At 39.3% G+C, this 20,196-nt stretch overlaps 1 protein-coding gene across 12 annotated transcripts in view; it reads left to right on the forward strand.

Annotated features, from left to right (window-relative positions):
* The window catches only part of PPFIBP2 (PPFIA binding protein 2), an 86,910-nt gene that overhangs the window by 61,418 nt on the left and 5,296 nt on the right, over positions 1–20,196 (forward strand). For 5 of the 12 annotated variants that reach the window (XM_079310141.1, XM_079310143.1, XM_079310133.1 and 2 more), the window contains 16 exons: positions 2,736–2,828; positions 5,305–5,413; positions 9,091–9,152; positions 9,679–9,754; positions 10,413–10,510; positions 10,685–10,749; positions 10,996–11,064; positions 11,420–11,480; positions 12,987–13,028; positions 14,585–14,732; positions 16,693–16,831; positions 17,451–17,579; positions 18,348–18,498; positions 18,636–18,747; positions 18,931–19,019; positions 19,725–19,847. In XM_079310141.1, the coding sequence (XP_079166267.1) occupies positions 2,736–2,828; positions 5,305–5,413; positions 9,091–9,152; positions 9,679–9,754; positions 10,413–10,510; positions 10,685–10,749; positions 10,996–11,064; positions 11,420–11,480; positions 12,987–13,028; positions 14,585–14,732; positions 16,693–16,831; positions 17,451–17,579; positions 18,348–18,498; positions 18,636–18,747; positions 18,931–19,019; positions 19,725–19,847 (1,566 nt within the window). Of the gene's footprint in view, positions 1–1,163; positions 1,344–2,735; positions 2,829–5,304; positions 5,414–7,447; positions 7,481–9,090; positions 9,153–9,678; positions 9,755–10,412; positions 10,511–10,684; positions 10,750–10,995; positions 11,065–11,419; positions 11,481–12,986; positions 13,029–14,581; positions 14,733–16,104; positions 16,138–16,692; positions 16,832–17,450; positions 17,580–18,347; positions 18,499–18,635; positions 18,748–18,930; positions 19,020–19,724; positions 19,848–20,196 lie in introns of all 12 variants that reach the window. The other 7 variants (XM_079310139.1, XM_079310134.1, XM_079310132.1 and 4 more) reach the window with 6 other exon arrangements.

Here is a 20,196-nt window from a genome sequence, read left to right on the forward strand (position 1 = left end):
ATGGCTTTTCTGAATTTCATCTTAAGCACAGCGAGCCAGAAAACACTCAGATGTGTGAAACTCTTCTGTGTGAGTTAGGTAAATCTTTGTGAATGTTTCAAGTTGTCTGTGGATGCTGTTACTGCCCTGTCCTTGCTGTTCCCCAGCTCTAAGACTCCTGATTTTACTGCAGAGTTGAGGTTACAGGAACTCTGTTGGCAACTCTAATGAAGAAAATAATAAAAACCAATTATTTGCCACGTCATCTGTTGTTCTGTCCACTGAAACCTTTTTTCTCTCCATTGGAAGATGGATTAAGCTCCTCAAATTCGTTCCACTTGGGAAGATTGAGAAACCACAAAACCTGTGTTAGTAATGTACATGAAACTTAAGAGAAATGCACTTTAAACCTGTGATAGAGAAAATATACTCAGTGCTGTTTGCTGCAGACCTGGGGAATTCATGTGAAATGTCATACAGATTTTTATACCTGGCTTTAGTTTATTTCCTATTTGTGTGTTTATCACACAAATCCAAGAAGCTGACCAGCAAACTGGTGCACTTTAAAACTTTTTAAATGACTTTTTCTTCTGTGTTATCCTCCTGATTTCTCCTGCATCCTGCATTCTCTCCTCCTCCATTCCAGATCCTGCCCAGAGAGGTCATGGAATTATTTCTGCCCTGTTCTGGACCTGCAGACAGAATTTATATGCTAGTAAATTCTGTGTATGAATTATGGAAGAGCAGGCTATGGTCTCAGCTGAGCACTTTGCACTTTATTCCTGCTGGGTGATTTGGAAGTGCAAATGAATGCAATCAAGTCCCATTTCAGCAACAGTGCACCTCTGAGCCAGAATATTAAAATGTGTTCCAAATTGTGCCTCACATAACTGTAAAACCTTCCAAAAAAAAGTTTCTGATCTTAACTTCAGAGTCAGAATGGTGAATTGGTCTGGAATGTGGGTTCTGTTCCATGTAAACTGTGGCTTTGTGCAATATTCCAGGTTTATACTCATTTACATCTGCTTTATCAGAAAGGAAACACACAATGTGTCTTTTTCTAAGTTTGCCTTAGATGTGCTTCTTTGTGCTGCAACTGTAGAAACATATTCTTTCCATCATTTTTTTTTCCCCCTCACCTTTCTATTTTTTTGTCTCTTTTCCCCTTTCCTCCCTGTTTTCAGTCAGTAGTGAACCTGATCAGTGACCTACAGGAGCAGATGTGTAGACTGCAGCTGGAAATTAATAGTAGGATCCAGGAGAGAAAATCTCAAGATAGGAAAGCAGACTTGACCCCTAATGGTCCCAAATCTGGTGCAAGATCAGTAGAGCCTGTGGGCCAGAAGAATTGTTCTCAGTGTGAAGTATGAGCAGCACCTTTGGCAGAAACCTCTGCACTGCCTCTTCTCTCTCCTGCACAATCCCAATTCCACTAACCACAGCTGCCTTGGCAATGTTTTGGCATTAATCTCTGTGACTTTCATTAGCAAAGAGTGAGAGTGTCATGAAAAATGACCAGGGGAAAAAAAAAAAAAAATCCCACCCCAGACTCTCCACCCCAATTACTGGGACAAATTTGGTCATCATTGATGGCTGCCTGCTAAAACACAGAAATCTGTAAAATCCAGCCACCCCTTTCAGATTTCTCACAGTTTCCATCTCACTTGTAAGTCTGTGGTGCTGGTGGGGTGTGGGTTTTTTGGATTTTGGGGCTGGGGTTTGTCTGATGTGCAGCATGCTGGCATGGTTTGGTAGTTTGCTGTTTTTCCTCGTGGTGATGCCACCCCAGCTCCTCTGAACACAGATTATTGATTCCTGGATAACTTAAAAGCTTAACACAGGTATTAAAAAAATTTCAGCTAAGGCTCTGTGACAATACCCTTTTTTCCTAATGAAATATGAAATGAAAAGAGCCATAATAAAAACAATCTGCTTTTACTTTTAAAACAGCAAATCCAACATGATTTTTTTTTATTCTCTGAGATTAGCAGGTACCAGAATTTATAAAACAGATCCTGTTATTTGATCAAAAATGTGTCACGTGGCAAAACAAAAGCTACTTTGCATAAATGGCTACATTTGACTGAAGGGGCAATGACACTGGTATGCCTAGAAAAAAAATAAATTAAATGTTTGATTTCAAATCAGGTTGTTGCCCCATCTCTTTGGTATTCAAAATTTGTATGCCCAGAATTCATAAGTAATCTGCTTGTGTTGTGAGGGAGTTATTCAGTAATTTCTCTCACAGGTTTTATGTTATAAAAATAACTACTTCATGTGTTAGACCTATTTTGAAAAAAATGCTGTTGTTTCTGGGCTTGTTTTTGTGCAGAACTGCTTAATGGACCACCAGAACTATAAGCTATAGGTTGGAGAAATAATCTGAAGGTCAAATCTGAGAGTCATTCCAAATAAATCTTAATGTAATCCAAGATGCTTAATGTATATACTGCACAGGAGTCCAAAATTGGGTCACTCCTCCAAATTTTCCATCCCTCAGTTCAATTTAAGACATTTTGTCTTGTCAGAGCTCCATGGAGGTTTTAATAATACTGTCCTTTAGAAAGAGCCAGATAAAATTCCATCAAGGAATGGGAGAAGGGACATTCAAGAGACAGCTTTTAGAGGAGGTCCCAGTTTTCAGTGTGGTGGTTCAGTGTTGGATACTGTGTGGCTCATGCATGATCTGTAATTCAGGACTGTAAAAAATTACTATCTGCCAGAAAAACCTTACTTTTAATTTTTTTTCCCTGCAGGGTTTATTACAGGAACTCAGGCACCTCAAAATTAAAGTGGAAGAACTGGAAAATGAAAGAAACCAGTATGAGTGGAAATTGAAAGCAACCAAAGTAAGCATTTTAGATTTTCTAACAACAGGGTTCCATCAGGAAGGGACATGTTCCACTTCCCATCAGTATTTATTTTTCTGATTTTTATTTTTCTGATTTTTTTGTGGCAGGGACACTATTAATCCCAGTTTCCCCTAACCTTTGGAATAAATACCTTGCTTTGAAGGTGGTGTAGCTTTCTTTGTGCATTTTGTTCTCTCCATGCAGTTTTCTGCCTGGTGCTTCTTGCAATTTTTATTTTAGGGAAACACAAAAGGCATTTTGGCTTGCAAAGAGCTGCCCAGAATAAAGGCAATTTTTGAGGGTTTCCTGGCCTTGATTTGTGTGCTGGTGACAAGCCCAAGTGGGATGTTCTTTCCAGCCAGAGGAGACATGCAAAGTTTGTTGGGTGTTTGCTTTTTTTGGAATTTGTTTTCATGGACATTGAGCCCAAAATCCACCATTAGCTCATCAGCTTTGACTTTGTGTGTATCACACTCACACTTCCATTGACCTTAAATCCTGCAAAGCTCTTGGATCATAATCTGGAGAAACTTGACATCTGAAACATTTAATCACTTTCCCCTGTAATTAATTTTTCTAGTGAAGCATTCTCACTGTTGTTTCTAGTTTGAATTTTTAGCCCTTTTCCACCAGATTAAAAAGCACCATATGATTTTTCCTTTTTGTGCTGTAATCACATCTCCTTTCATTTCTGCAATAATCCCTGTTGATGTGAATGACTGACTCCTGAGTTGTGGTTGAATCTTGGAGAAACATTTCAAATTATTAAACTGGATTTTCTATTTAATGCTTGATAGCTTGATCCAGACATGACAAACAGCTATTATTTGCATTAGCATTTCATTCTTTTGAGAATTCTTGGATGAATAACAGAATGCTGCTGTCATGTCTTTTTTTTCTCATTAAGATAATAGTTCTTCAATCCATGAAAATGTTTTCTTTGAAATGGTGGAGATGAACAGTCTTTGGGAAAATATTTTCTCAAGCAGTGTGTGGCCAGCTGCCAAGACAGATAGAAATTATGGAAAATGCAGGAGCAGAAGGAAAATAGGAAAGAAGAATCATAAAATCCACTGAGGGAGCGAAGATGCAGGACTGGAAAGGAAAAAAAGTAAAAGGAAAGAGAGAGGAAGCAGAAAAGTAATCAGAGATGGCAGGAATTAGAGATGAAGGGAAAAGAGAGCTTTTGAAAGAGCTCTGAGATGGAGCAGACCAAGGCAGGCAAATCCAGATCTGGTGTTAAGAGTTCTGCAAGTTTTTGTCTTCCTGTTGTTCCAGCTTCCTAGATGAGAAACTGGAATACATCCATGGCTGGATATAAAAAGCATATTAGTCAGTGGGAAGTGCAGGAGCCCTTCAGAGATGCAGCAAGGCAGATTCTTCTATTCCACGTGGAATTTTGGGCAGAGTGGTGATGTTATCCTGCAATCCAGCCCCTTGCTTCCTGGGGAAAATAACTTTGTGTGATAATTCATCTGTGTTTCTCCCTGTTTGGATCATGTTGTTTGATGTTTTGCATTTTGCCTGCTTTGTTTTAGTATTTTGAGAAACTGGTCACATTCATGATTTTTTTTGGTCCTTTTTAGTACTTTCTTCCTTTTCCCCCCCCTTTTTGGTCTTTATTTGAAAGAAGGCTTGGTGTGCCTTTGCAGAGGAAATGCAGAATGTTGACACAGAGGCTTTGAGACCTCTGAAGAAAATCTCTTCAAACTGCTGGCTTGGTAAAATATGCTGTGAGCAGTTTTTCTCATCAATACTTAAACCAGATTAGAATCACTGCATTTCAAGCTGGACAATCATAGAATTCTTCTCCCTCTGTCTTGTTGAGCTCTTTCATGTGGGATTTTCTATCCAAGTCTAGTGGCAGCCCTAAATTTCCAGTAAATGTCAATGAACACTGGTATTTTGTTGCATGTGTGTGGTTGTTTTCCAGGCCATGCTTTCCTTCTATTCTAATTGCTGGTTTTGAGGAAAACCAGTTTTATCTTGCTGAGAAGTCTCAGCATTAATAGATTATCAATTATACTGGTAACTTATTAGTATAGGATTATTTATAATTTATAAATATTTAAATCTATATAATATATTTAGAGATTTTATAATTAGGATTGAAAATAACCAGTGTCTGTTTTAAAATCCTTTGATATCTTTCAGAGATCTTCATGCAAATTTTAATTCCCTACAATAGTCATTATGATTACATTATCAACTTTGCAGCATTGAGAGCTTTCCAGAGTTTCCTCACCTACAAAAACCCTTCAAAATGTTACATTTCTCTATGTCTGTCTTCTCCAAGAGATTATTGAATTGAGGGAAAATGAGCAATAGAAGAATAAATAGGTTTTTCTAGTGTTTTTGAAATATTCTGAGTTGGTAACTGACCTCAATACACTGAGAAATCTTCTAGTCCCTGGCAGAGGCTCACAGCAAATGGGTGGGGAAGGTATTCTGATTTTTCTGTGCTCTTTTTCAGGCTGAGATAGCCCAGCTGCAAGAGCAACTGGCTCTCAAGGATGCAGAGATAGAACGTTTGCAAAGCCAGCTCTCCAGGACCTCCTCCTACACTGAAGTGGCAGAGAGAGGTAAGAGGAGGGGAAACAAAATTAAACATTCCAAACCCTCCTTGCACTTTGCTTTGGTAGCAGCTTGGAGCAGGATTGCAAAGGGATACAGAGAAATACAAGAATGGACTTAAAAGTCTTTTTGGGAGGAAAAGTGGTGTCAATTAATTCTGTGTTCTGATGGAGTAGAGGCCTTTAATGTGTGAAATTCTACAAGTTGAAATGAGTATCCTCAAGGCCCTGGAACTTTTTTATTTATAACTGTAAAGACTCGCTGCAGTTCAATGGGAATTTACTTTTCAGGTATACCTTGAAAAACTTGTTTGAAAAAAATCTTTAGAGTTTCTGGTTTTTAAGGGAAGAAAAGGTCACATTACTAATTCTAATGTTTCAGTGTGCAAACATCCTAAAAGTGAGTCATTATTTCCTTTCTTCATGGCTGTGTTTGGTTCAGGCTCCCTGTCCCAGGAAAGATGCTCCAGATGGATTTTGAGTGTCCCAGCCAGCCTGAGCTGGTTTAGGCTTCTCTGCTTTCTGTTTTAAGCTTGCACTGTTGACACAGGTCAATGGCAAGCAAACCAGTTTGTTCAGCCTTTGGTCTCCACCAGTGGTGTCACAATTCTCTGAAATATTCCCTCCCTGGGGCTCCTGCCAGGAGAATTTGGAATTAGGAGACTTTTTCCTCTGCAGCACTGACACATCCATGAGGAGAATTTGTATGCAGTTTGCCACAGGGCATCAGCTTGGTTCCTGTGGGTGTTAACTGAGGCTTCCCAAGGCTGCCCTGGCTGGGATGTGAATTTATTTCCATGGTGTCCTGGTTTGAAGGACAGGTGTCTGCCAATAAAGGCAGGAGCTTCTCTTTGAAATGGAGAATGTAAACCCCCTTCCTCCAAATTATTATTATAATTTGAAATTAAGGGGCTCTCAGGCAAAGATATGGCAATTAGGAATAACAGTTCTTTACTAGGAAAATTAAAATAGCAATGCAGTATTACACAGAACAATCCCAGCCCTGCCAGAGTCAGAATCCAAGCTGGCACAGTCAGTCAGTCAGGGTGGTGGCACAGTCCCATTCCATGGTGCTGCATCCTCCTGCAGTGGCAGATGTGGTTCAGCTGGAGCAGTGCTCCTGGAGAAGGGGCAGTTTCCTCTGAAGCTCCAGGGATGATGTGGAAGGGTCTGGCTTTCCTCTGGAATCCAGTGGAAAGATTTTGGTGTCCAAAATGTCAGTTTTTATCTGGGTAGGAAAGGCTTGGCTCCTGCCCTGGCTGGAGCATCTCCCAGTGGGATGATGGAATTTTATCAGCCATGCACTGGGACTCAATGGCCCAGTAGCAGATGATATCTTCCTGGAGGGAGGATGGGCTGTGGGAAGATAAAGATGATTGCCCCACCTGTTTTTAAAGCTGGCCCATTAGCAGATAATATGTGCCAGGAGATCAGGTCACTGCCCCACCTGGCTTCAACAGATGGGAACAGAACACACATTCCTGGTCACATAACCCAACACATGGGCTGTGCTTCCTCCTGCCCAGGGCTCCCCAAAAACCTCCTGCACTTCCCCTCCAACTCAGCTGCAGAGCTTGTGCATGTGGAGAGCTGCATGTCTAACCAGAAAATTAGTTTGTCTAACAGCAGTGCTTGGTAGAGGAACCCTTCTACTAATGGAATTTTGTGCTTTTTTGTGGGATTCCCAAATAATTTATGGTATTTCAAAGGAAAGGTAGTGTGGTATGACAGTAAATTTAGAGCTTGGCAGCGTTCAGCTTCTACAAGTGTGGTGAAACATTCCTTGATTCCAGTGGCAGAATCCGTGGGCTACACTCAAGGGAAGCACTTAGGCTGCATTTGAATGGAAACAGTAGCAACCCTTCTGAAGAAAAAAAAAAATATTTAGCGGAATTTTAGGTGGTCTCCTCAAATAAAGCTGAAAAAAATGATGTCAATGTGCTTGTAGTGTGCTAGAATGCATATCCTAATTAAATTGCAAAATTGATCTAATATGTGCTTTTTCTATATACTTTATTTGACTCTCACCACTTACCATCGTAGAGGAAGTTTTTAGGAGAAGGCTAAAAGAAAAACGTAAGCCTTGCCCTTCCCTTTTGGCTTTACCTCACTGCTCCTTCCCCACCAATGTTAACCCAGATGCATTCTGCAGCAATAATTCCATATTTCTTTGGGTTTGGCTGTCTGATTGCAATATCTGATTGTAATGCACACTGCTCTGCCTTCACTGCTTGCAGCAAGCAGGCAGCTCCTTGCCCTGCTCAGTAAAATTGCATTTCAGAAATAAAGGTCAGAGCTTCTCAAATCAAACTGCTGCACTTCAAAGAGATGGGGTCAAGGTTAACAGAGCCAAAATCTAACAATTACCTCCTTTTATTTGCACATATGTAAAGCCCAATATTTAATTTTGGGAAAGATGGATGTAACTGAAAGCCTTTCTCTTTGGAAAAGAGGATTGAAGCTTTTTTTCTTTTTAAAGCACCACATTAAATTAAAAAAAAAAAAAAAAAACTGAATAAACGTCCCCATACTTGATGATGTTAGTGCAAGTAAAATTTGCTTTAGTGTGCTTAAATCTACCTTGACACCAGTCCTTTTTGAAGTCTTTTTGAATATGTATAAGGAGAAATTAGTGGGACTGTGATTTTTTAAAAAGTCTCCCAACTGCTTGCCTGCTGGCTTTAGTTTTTGATTTGGCTCTGCCTCTGCATGTCCTGTGTCTCCTCTTTGAGAAAATACCTGTGAGGTTCATTTACCTCTTTTAAACCTTAACCACTGCAAAGTGTGCACTGTCCAGAATCCCTGCAATAAAAACTAATTTCAGCTTTTTCAAATAGTTCAGCTGTGACATTGAGTGTTCAACATTCAGTTGTAAATCCTTTTTTCACAGGTGCTCTTTGGCAATGTTGATTTTCTTTCCCCTCTCTCCCTTCATGCCTTTATATTTGTTTTCATGGTTTTTTTGAGAGCAGCTTTGATGTCAAAGCATGTTGCAACAGAGGAATTCTTTCAGGTTGTGTCTCCATCACTTGGTTTAGTAAGAAGGTCTCAGTGGGACTATTGTGCTGAGAAAAATGAGAGATTTGGTTCAGCAAAGTTAGGATGTGATTAACAACCTCATACATTTCCAGAGAGTGTGTTTTAATTGGGAAAACATTACTGGAAAACCTCTGTCACTAAATTGTGTGTGAGGAAATTCTCCTCACACAGATTTTAATCAAGTTATTCATACTGAAAGATTTAAGTAAATAACATTTTACAGGACTTCCTTGTATCAAACCAGCTTTTTGTTATTTTTCATTCCCAAGTTAATGGATGTGCTTCTCAGAGGGAATATATTTTCAATCCTACTTTTAATTACTTCCTTAAGTATATAATAGCAAACACACTTCACACTCATCTTTTGCAAATTGAGCCTCAGTGTTTCTCTTCCATTGCTTGACTTTCATAGTTTAAAATAGGATTATTCAGTCTTTTGTAAGCAAAACCAGGATGTTTTTCTTATACAATGCTTTTAATGGTTCAGCTTCTGAAAAAAATCTACATTAAATGTAGTTTAGAAGTGCACTGGCCATGCCTCTGCCATGGTTTGGGTTATTAGTAGAACATAGGGAAAGTATCACAAAACTATTTACAGTAAACATAGCAAATCTTGTTTTTCTCACAACATTTTAAAACATTTTTAGACCAAGAAGTTCAGCGGTTGAAGATAGGAATGGAGACATTATTGGCTGCAAATGAGGAAAAGGTGAGAAAATAATCTTTCTTCTGCATGTTAAAAATGAAATTATGGTTTGGAGTGTTCCAAAGAACACATTTCCTGTAAGGATTTCATGAGAAAGGGGCTCATTCTTCAGGATTTTTTTGTGTAATAAATCAAGTAATTTTTGTGGTAATAAATCAAGCCATGGGATTTTCCTGGATGATAGCACACTTATATATGATTACATAGATAATAATATGCATCCCTAAAAGCTTCCTTTAGCAAATGGGGAATCCAGACAGGGCAACATTAATTCTGAAGAACACTGATGTGGTTCATAATATTTATTTCTCAAAAAAGCCTTCTGGTTTCCTTACATCTGTAATTTCACATTGTTCAGCAAATACAGTGTACAAAGGCAAATAACATTCCTCACAAGGCATGTGAAAGACTGAGCCTGTTTTCATGAAAATCACAGAGATGTAGCAGTGTTAAAAATTAGTTTTATGAGTTTATGACGGTTTAAAATGAGGGATTTTAAATGTAATTTTATTTTTTCATGGACCTACAGGACCGTAGGATAGAGGAGCTGACACTACTGCTGAGCCAGTACAGGAGGGTCAAGGACATCATGATTGCAGCTCATGGTAAAATGTCTTGTGAATAATTTCCTGGCTTTATTTTAAGTTTAGGTGGTTTTTCCTGTGACCATGTTTTACAGCATAAAATTATACTAGAGAGGGAGAATTCATTTATTTCCCTTTCACTAAGGAAAATCCTGACATCTGACAAGTTTTGTTTCGAAGGAACAACTGAAAACCCACCTTGTTTTGCTGCACACAATTCTGTGTATTTAACTTCAAAACCTGGGGGGAAGAAAGAAAAAAAAAAAACCAAAACCAACTTTGTCCCAATTCTCATTTCCACTGTATGAAGTGAAATGGGTTTAAAACAATCTCATTTTAAGCTGTCACCACAATTTTCAGCACTGAATTTAATCTGGGGAACTTGACCTGCTGAAAGGATGGTTTTGTTCCATTCACCCCATCACATTAACAAGTAATAACAATATTTTTAGGCCTTGCATGGCAGAATGGAAACTTGTGTTTAACACATAAAAATACAGAATTTACAGAGAGTAAATGTATTTAACATGTAAAATATGGAATGAGAGTGGATCTCTCTGAATGTTCATTAAGTAAATAAATAAAAAGATGCAAGGAACAAGCCATGATGCTCTGGAAACCAAAGAGAAAACAAACTTTGCCTGTTTCTCTCCCTTTCTCCTTCTGCTCTCTTCTTCAGGCTCTTCTGTCTCTGGTGGCAGTGATGAGGAACTTGAGGCAACCTTAAGGAAGTGGAATCTTTTCAATAACTCCCAAGGAGAATTACTGAAAACAGAGGTACAGATGCTCTAGAGGCAGATTCTGGTGTATAATTTTTTTTTTTTTTTTCTGTTGGTTTTTCTGTAGTAATGTAGATGAGGGATCAGCCCTGGCTGAATTTTTGTATTTCTTGGTATGGAGATTCAGCAGCAGACCAGAGCTGCAGGTTTGAAATCCTTGTGTCTCACCCAGGTCTCTGCAGGAGAATTGTCACCAGCTGTGCTCCCTCCAGTGCCACACAAAGCCTTGGAAATCAGGCAAGACCTTGTGTTTTGTGCGGGTGATGATAAATTGTATTATTTAGATTGTTTTTAACTGTTGGCATCTTGTCTTGACTGGCTTTGCTGCATTTTTTGGGCACTTGTGAAAGCTGTGCTTGTCATGGAGGTTGGCAATGCTTAGATGGTTAAGGTTTCAATTGTATGAATAAATCTGCATTTTTATATATCAGAAGATACATACTCTGCAATCCTTAAAACCATCAAATTTATTTCTATTTAAAGTGGAAGCATTCCAGTACCTTCAAATAATTTACACACTCAGCAGGAAGAATCTTTGGACATCACAAACAGGTGAGAATGAGTAACTTCCATTGAAATATAAAACAATTTTCCTTTCTAAAATCCCTAAATATAGCACATTGATCACAGAGAGTTATTGCTGTGCCTGTTAAGAGTTTATAAAATCATGCACAGATATCAGAATAAAGCTGCCTTTCACTGCTGGTCAGAGGATGCCTTGTTGCTCTTTCTTTGCAATTCTCAATGATTTTCAGGCTAAAAACACAATAAAATGAACACACCTTTTATTCTGAGCTGTGTTTTATGGAGACATTATGTGATTTCTGCAGCTGTTGTGAGTGAGACACTGGGGATACCCAAACAAATGTATTAACTGTTGCTTTTTTTTGCCTGTCCCTTTCCTAAGGGTTCCACAGAAAAAAAAGTCAAGCAGTTTAGAAGACTTGCAGAGTGAATCCTTGGAAAAGGTTGGTTTATTTACAATCACAGTTTCTGGTGTTTAATGTCTCAGCTGAAAGACCAAGATCAAGTATAAATATTCTTTTTTTTTTGTTATAAATATGGTAACTTTAACCACCACTAACTCTGGATGTGGGCTAAGAGCCCTAAAACAGCTCAGGTTCCTTTTCCCCCCCATTTCCAAACTGGCTGACACACCCATGTGGCCACACCTTCAAATTCAGGTTTTGCCCTGAGAGAAACCAAAATATTTATGTGAAGTACAAGAAATAATGAGGAGTCATTTTGTTAAACTGCAGTATTCTGTTTATGGGTGTTTTTAAAATATGTTTTCACTTCCAAATCACCAAATATATTAAGGTAGCTAATCCTGAATGTAGCTAAATGTTATTTCCACACGTTTTCTTTGTTTGTTTGTTTTTGTTTTGTTTTTTGTTTGTTTGGTTGGTTTTTTGTAACTGTGTTTTCCCTTAGCTCTATGATACAAATGGCACTCCTGAAGATGGCAGTGATGCTGCCTTAGCTAAAACACAAATTTCATTCCAGTGCAGAACAAAACTTCCCCATTTGCAAAGCCTTGTTGTACACTGGCAGTTTTCTACACTTTTGTAATTCTACTTTGTGAGACTGTTGTTTTCTGTACTCAAATTAAGCTTAAGACCAGGTTACCTACACCCAAAAAAGCCATTTAAACCAGATACCAGTAATATGATTGCTCCAGTTTTTAAATTTTTAAAAGTTTTTTCTAAATATTTTAATATTTTTCTTGAATTGCTGGAGATGATAGTGACAAAGTAGAATGTGTAGAAATTTGTACTGCATTCATTTGATTGTAGTCTCACACACATGTGACAAATCAGAACTCTTCATTCCATGAAGAAATGATGGTTTTCTTGTCACAACTTTTTACTTATTTTCTTGTCTTAATTCAAAAATCTGAATTTAAATTTGGGTGATATGCTGTGATAAGGCTGAACCTACACATTCATGCTGGAGTTATTCTGCTTTGCTCAAAGCTCAAATTCCCATTGCTTCCAGCAATAATATTAATATAATAAAATAATAAACCACATCAGTGTCCCTGACCTAACTGTGGTGGAATTTTGATCCCTTGGTTTCTATCAGAGCTCTTTATGGTTTCAGCTGGATCCATACAGGATTGTGTGTGTTATTTTATGTCAGTTGTTTTCATATTGGTCTGTTAAACAGCTGTTATTGTTCCCAGCTCAAGGGGCCACCCAGAAACCTGGAAATAGCAAAATTCCTTTGATCACAGCAGAACTTAAACAAGAATTTTGTAGAGTGGGGAATGAACAAACAGAATTAGTATAAAATATTGGATTGAGATGAAATTAAGAGGTAACAGTCCTTGAAATATGTTGTCCATCCATTAAGCACCATGTCCATAGCAATAAGACTACGTTTGATGTTACATGTATGTTTGTGAATACTAACATTTGTCTGTTGCTTTTTTTCCATAAAACTTTGAAATTGCCCTCCCTGAAACTCCATAGTATGTAGATGGAAAACCAGCACAGCCTGTTGTAGAACAAGAGGTATATAAACTGCATCCTTCCCTAACATTTCTCTGGTGTGGTGTGATGTGATGGTATGGCTGGTTTATATTTTATATTCATTTTTTCTTCATAATGTTCACATAGTTCCAGCGATGACAATCAAAACAGAGGGTAAATATTCAAGAGGAAAAATCTTTTAGTTTTTTACTTTTTACCTAGAAGTTTGTTACATGAAGCTGAGGTCAGTCAGGCTCAGAATACACACTGCTGATGTAAGACACAATTTCTCTACTCTTACTCTCAATATTTTTGGTACAATCAGGGTGTACTCCTGCAGCTGCCAAAAAGGAGCTGGAGTTGAGGAACTGAGCAGTCTGGCCTGAAATTGTAATGTCCAAAGAATCCTCTAGGCCTTGGAATAAGAACAGATAAAGCAGTGCTCATCTCATTGAAGTTTTAATGTGTCATCATGTCACAGATGAAGTTTAAAACAATTTTGTTGGAATGGTGTTACTGAATAGGAGCCTGCTGTATATTCCTCTGTACAAAATATGGTTTGCATATTTCCAGTGCAAAGTTCTCCTATGAAAACTCCATTCTGATACTGAAACATTTACCAGTGTGAGTTTATTCCAAAGCAGATATTGGATGTACACCTTTTCCCCTGTTAATGTCAGCTGGAGCTGCAGGTTCCCTGCTTGTCCCAAAAAGCATTTCTGTCCTACAGCTTCCACCCAGAGCATTGGCTTGGCCATCTTTTCATCTGGGTTCAGTGCTGAAGAAATCCCTACAAGCCATTTCCAAAAATATCTCTGTGCTTTGCCTGAAAAAGTAATTTATTAGGCTCAAAACTATCAGATTTATGGGAACATTTCATCTACCCTTGCAAAAAGGAGCAAGGTGCCCCAAGGAGACATCACTTGAATGTGAGGAAAATTAGGTTCTGTAATAGAACTGGCAATTTAATTTTGCTGTAATTTTTATTTTTTCAAAAAGACAGCACATTTACAGTTCTGTCTATGCAAAGAGGTTTTTGTCCTTACAAAAGTTAAATTTCTGTACCCTAGCTTTGGTGTTGGTTCTTTAACTGTTATTCATGGTGATGGGAAACATATATGAGGAAATCTGGGGGGTAAAAATACTTTTGGGTTAAATTCCAGCAAGATACAACTGTGAGGCAAAAACAGAGAAAGTCTGGTGGAAAATAGGGGAGAAAAAAAATTATGTGAGAAACATTTAAAACAATGTTGACCTTAGAAAGATAAAACAATTAAATAGTGAGAGGGTCCTGGAGGAAAGGGAGACAGCTAGAAAAATTCTTATGGTAAACCAGGCAATATTTAACCTGTATTTTAAAGTAATAGAGAGTGGATGAAGTGGGGGGAGGAGATGAGGGAAGACCAGGCTGTGTCTTAGCTGGGAAACTTCAGCTGATGTATGGGTTTAAATGGAGTAAGCAGAAACATGCAGGGAGTGGAGTCATTTTGAAGAATTCTTTTTTCCCTCAGCTTTAAGGACATTATGTACCAGATTGCAGGTGCTGTGAGCACTTTGATTTTGTACTGACCTTATCTTTCTCTCTTTTCCAAAAGCAGCAGAGTAAGGCAGTGGGGAAAGGCAGCAAGTACCAAACTCTGCCAGGAAAGCTGCCCCGAGCCCTGCAGAATGGAGAGCAGGGGATGCACAGCTCCCCTGAGGGATGTGGCACAGGGGACAACGATGACAGCAGCACCCCAGGCCTCAGTATGTACCTGGGATTTACCCAGAGGGAAAATCCAAACTGTCTGAGGGGCTGGGACACAGTGGGGTACAATCTGCTGTGCCAGGACAGTGTGCACATGGGAGTGTCCTACTGCTTCAATTAGGGAATGTCCTGCTACTTTACTTTTTTGTTATTTACTTATTTATTTATTTTAAGCAAATACCAGAAATATTCCCACAACTCATGGCAGATTGAAGGATGAGTTTAATTTAGAGGGTTTGGTGGTTTATTGTTGGTTTTTTTTGGTTTTTTTTTTGCACCTGACAGTACCGTTTGAAACTTCACAGAACTACCAAAAATATGAACATTTGGGGTAAAAATCCCTCTTGCTTAGCTTTGGGGGACCCACTAGTGAAAATTTAGAATTTAATTTACTACATGCATAAAAACATCAGTGGATTTTGGAACTACAGATATATTTCTATTCCACAACCACAGCCCTGTGGAAGCCTGTATTAATTTCTTTTCAGTGGCATCGTAAGCACAGATTTGTTGACAAAAAGGTGTCAAGAGTGAGGCACAGGACCAATTATGTTTTTTAGGACTGAGAGCTTGGGAGCTTGAGCACAAGATAATCCCTTGTGATTCTAAAGTCTACCTGCACTTTAAAAGTTACAGTGGTTTGGGGATTTTGAGGGGGGTTTTTTGTTTTGTTTTTTTGTATGTAGTTATTCTTTTTCTTTGGTAGGGATAGGTTTATTTTAAGGCCTCTGGTCCCTAAAGCTGCTAGCACACTGCAGTTTCAAGGTTGCAATAGGTTTTTTTGTTCTTGTTTAGGGGTTTTGAAAGAGCTTTTCTGTGCTGGCAACTGTGTAGGCAATGCAATAGTATCTTTACCTGCAGGATTACCCAAGGGTTGGGTGAGCTTGTAAAGGAAAATGTTCTTTTTCTAGAAACAAGCAATGGCTTCTTAAACACACTGAGCCCAGAGAATATTTTTTCTGCAGGTTGGTTTGTTTCTTGCACGTGCAGTAAGTTCATTCCCCCTCCAATTCTTCATCACAGAGCAATCTGATGTTTTCTTAGACATTGCTTCATTTCAGATACTCTGCAGGCTTCGTAGAGCTCTGTAGTCTTTGCTTAAAGAGCTAAAACTTCCCAAGAATGGTCAGGAAAGCCCAAACAGATCCATTTCCATCCCCACCTGCCCGAGATGATCCGTGCAGAGTTCTTGGGGCTCGTGCACACTGATGCACCTCCACTTCCACATCGAGCATAACTGCTTCTTCTCCTTTTTGGTTCTGCTTTTAATGCTCAGCTTAACTACTTTGCCCTTCTGTAACTTTATTTTGCTGGTGTTTTGTATCCTCTTTGCTTCTCCATCTGGCTTTCTGCTTCTTGGGATGACTGAAGATCGCAGCAGGAGTGTCAGTGCACCCGTGCTAGGTACTGTATCCCAACGAGATGCAACTTTTAACACTCATTTTGCTGCTTACTTTGTTCCTTTCCTCTCCCCCTCCCTTTCCCTACAAAAAAAAAAACACTAATCCCAACTCCTTACTGCAGTACTGAAATGAAGTAATAGCTCCTGCTGTGTGGCATTTACATGGGGTTTCTTTTTATGACACTTACCCCCTCTGGTTTCATCCTGTTTTTGCTGAATTTAAAAAAATTTCCACTGATTTTGATGGAGGAGTTGAGATATTAAGAGCAGGCAAGAAAAGCTTAAATGAATTCAAATAACGTGGTTAAATAGAAAAGACTGAAATAACAAAATTCTTTTACCCCGTGTTTTATTATTTTCCTTTTTTGTTTCTTGCATCAGATGTCCAGCTGGTTTTTCACCTTCTGAGCATGTTTGTTTTTTTTTTTTTTTAATACAAGAACAATTTTATAGATATCTGTACTTTTGTATCATGTCCTGCATTTAAACAGCCTCCCAGACAACAGCTTTATCAATACTTGGTATAAAATGTGACTGTGATACTGTTCTTAACACAGGAGAAACAGAGAACATGGATGGTACAGGGGTCTCTGATGACCTTTCACCTCTCTCTTCGGGAATGGATTCAGGTCCTCAATCTCCATGGTCCCCAGAAAACAGAAAGAGTCCAAAAGGGATCAAGAAAATCTGGGGAAAGTAAGATTCTTTTTTTGTTTTGTTTTTTTTTAATTCACTGTCAAAACATTTCAGCTGAGAATGAAGCTAATTCCCAGCCAAATCTACAATTATCTATAGCAAAAATAACTGAAAATTTGGGAAAAGAAAGCAGCTCTGGGATTGCAGGGGTGTGTCCTTATGTACACAGCAGGGTGGAAAAATTGTTGGGAGTGTTCACAGCGTCATGCTGGTGAAAGAAATAAGGCACTGCTGTCATCTTGATGCTATTAATTTAGCATGCCAGCAGTTTTATTAGCCATGGAACATTCAATTGTAGCAAGTTGCTCATTACAAAAGACACCAGGTTAAAAAAAAAAAGGAAAAAAGGAAAAATGAAGGAACAGAAAAATGCAATCTGCCTCAGCAACAAGTCTGGATTAGTAATTGGATCAAAGTGTTACAGCTGCTCTGCAGAGCTCTTTTTTCCCCCTCCAGAGTTATGTCCAGACTGAATTTCCTAGAACTCCTTCAGCTGCCTGTGGAATCTGGCATTGGCGGCTCCCAGGGAGAGCTGTTAGTTGTCCCTGTAGTTTCCAGGCAGAACAGACATCCTCTGTCACCAGCTAACAGCCCTGTCGTGGCACTCTTGTCTTGCAAGAATTCGGAGGACTCAGTCAGGTAACTTCCCTGCAGACGACCTGGGGCTGGCAGAGTTCCGGAGGGGAGGGCTCCGCGCCACGGCTGGACCTCGCCTGTCCCGATCCAAGGACAACAAAGGCCACAAGAGGTAAGGGCTCCTCCTCCTCTCCCTGCCACAGCAGCCACTCCCTCTATTGCTTTTATTTTTTTAATTTTTTTTCCCCGTGTTCGGACTCAGATGTTTGTTAATTTTTTTTTACTTTTGACTCAATGACCATTCGTGATCTGCAGTGCATTTTTTAATCCAATTAAACAAGATCTCACCTAGCTAGACCCGTGAAGAAGAAAAGAAACTTCCACTCTAAAACCTCCATCTGCCCCATACCTATTACTATATTCTAAAACCCTAAATTCTAAACCTTTCACCATGTGATATTGCACACTTCTATCCAAACCACACACCAGTGATTCTATCACTCAATTTTGGAACATTTCTCTAAGGCTTCAGGTTAAAAGCAGTGTTCTTTTGGGGGTCAGTGCCTGACAGCACAGAAAGTCCAAAACTCCCAGACTACAGGGTTCCAACATCCCTCCTCTTGGGGAGTTTGTCCAAGCACTTTGTGGGATTGTACACCAGCTGGAAAGAATTTCAAAATCTCCTGCCTGCACTCCTCCAGCTCCAAGGTGGAATGTCAAAAATTTCACCTTGTTAAACAACAAGGAGAATCTGCATAATGATGAGGATTCAGCAATTCCTTTTCAAACAGAAAATGAGGAATTTTTATCTGCCCAGTTCCCAGGACACCCCAGAACACAGCACACTGACAGATTTGCTGCAGTGCTGCCTTTGGCACACCGTGAGATTTCCAGTATGGAGTTTCATTCTTTATTTTAAGATATTTCTTGTGCTTTGCAGTGACCACAATGCCCCATTTGCTCAGTGGAGCACTGAGAGGGTTTGTAACTGGCTGGAGGACTTTGGCCTGGGCCAGTATGTGATTTTTGCCCGGCAGTGGGTGACATCAGGCCACACGCTGTTAACAGCCACACCTCAGGACATGGAAAAGGTAATCACTGCTTCTCTCCACCTGCTCATTCTGTCCATTTCTGGAATCCACAGCATCAATTTTGGGAGTTACCTGATTTAAGGAAAGGAGCCAGGCTCCTTTGTTAATGTTAAACTTGTTAATGGTGTTTGTTGCAGGAAATGGGAATAAAGCATCCACTGCATAGGAAGAAATTGGTTTTGGCCATCAAAGCTATAAATGCAAAGCAAGATGAGAAGTCTGCACAACTTGATCATATCTGGGTGACACGTAAGTGTTTGGACTCTCATGGAATTGTTTGGGAAGGAATTTCTCCCAAAATTCAGCCTGATTCACATTTAAGCATTCCCCAAACACCTTTTAAAAAGCACTAAGTTTCAGCAGAGAAGAATTGAGGATTTTTATGATGTTGTTGACATCCAAACATACAGCTTGTGGTGTGCTCTTCTGCAGGGTGGCTTGATGACATTGGCTTACCTCAGTACAAAGACCAGTTTCATGAATCCAGAGTAGATGGGAGGATGTTGCAGTACTTAACTGTGGTAAGTACAGTCCTTTTCCCTCAGTTTTACCAGTTTTAACTTCAGAATAAGCAAAAACTTTACAAATCTTCCTTTGAATGTGAGCAATTAAAGAATTTTTGCAAGACAGAAACTGCCAGTAATAACTGCTCTGTGCTGCCTAGTGCATGGAATCTGTTCCTAAGGGCCATAAAATAAGTCATATGTTAGGGCTAACTTCTGCAAAGTCCTTCTTTCAATATCATGTAGCACCCCACAATTAAAAGTAAAATTACTTCTTTTAAGTAACCTCTGGAGCTCCTTGTTCTCCACACCAAGTTAGCAGCAATATTCAGCAAAGTAACAGCAGAAAATCCAGAGATTTGTACAGCTCTGACCACATGCACAGCACACCATGAGCCACACACAGCCACTGTGTTTTCTTGCCATTCTCTGGATAATTAGGGCCTGCATTTGCCTTACAGGCTTACACCCCCACCTTCGTGGTTTTTAGCCAGGTCTTGCTGTGGTGCAATGCTAAAAAAACCCCAACAAACCAACAGCAGAAGCCCCTCAAACCTCCACCTTAACAAAACCCTCTTTAAAGTACAAACTTCCATCTTTCCTAGACCACAGTTACTCTAGTGTTATATAAGACTACACAGAAAATTTGAATTCTTTCCTCTTGGGCAGAGTACCTGTTTTGATGTGTGTTCTGTGCCACCTAAAAGTCTCTCTCCTTCACAGAATGACCTCCTCTTCCTCAAAGTCACCAGCCAGCTGCATCACCTGAGTATTAAATGTGCCATTCATGTGCTACACGTCAACAGCTTCAATCCCCACTGTCTACGCAGGAGGCCAGTTGAGGAGGTAAAAGGATGTAGAAATTAATTAATTTAAGCAAGCACTAATTACCTGGTCCCAGCCAAAGGGGATAGAAAGTCAGCAGTGTACAGTGATACAACAGAATCATTGCTTCTAGGGTCTAGCAGCAGTTATGCCACTTATTAGTTGAATTTCATGCATTTCTCTTCTAGTGGGAAAAAAAGTTAAATCATCCTCCTGGAGAATAATTTGGAATGATTTCTCTTTGCCTGATCTCATTTTTAAATCTGTAAGGGTTTTGCCTTACCTGATCAGCATAGTTTTGTTCTTAGCATTAAACACTGTCAATAAGCCTGTTGCCATAATGTTCCTTTTCATCCCTGTAATCTGTAAT

This window comes from Erithacus rubecula (genome assembly GCF_903797595.1).
Source record: "Erithacus rubecula genome assembly, chromosome: 6".
Lineage (NCBI taxonomy): Eukaryota > Metazoa > Chordata > Aves > Passeriformes > Muscicapidae > Erithacus > Erithacus rubecula.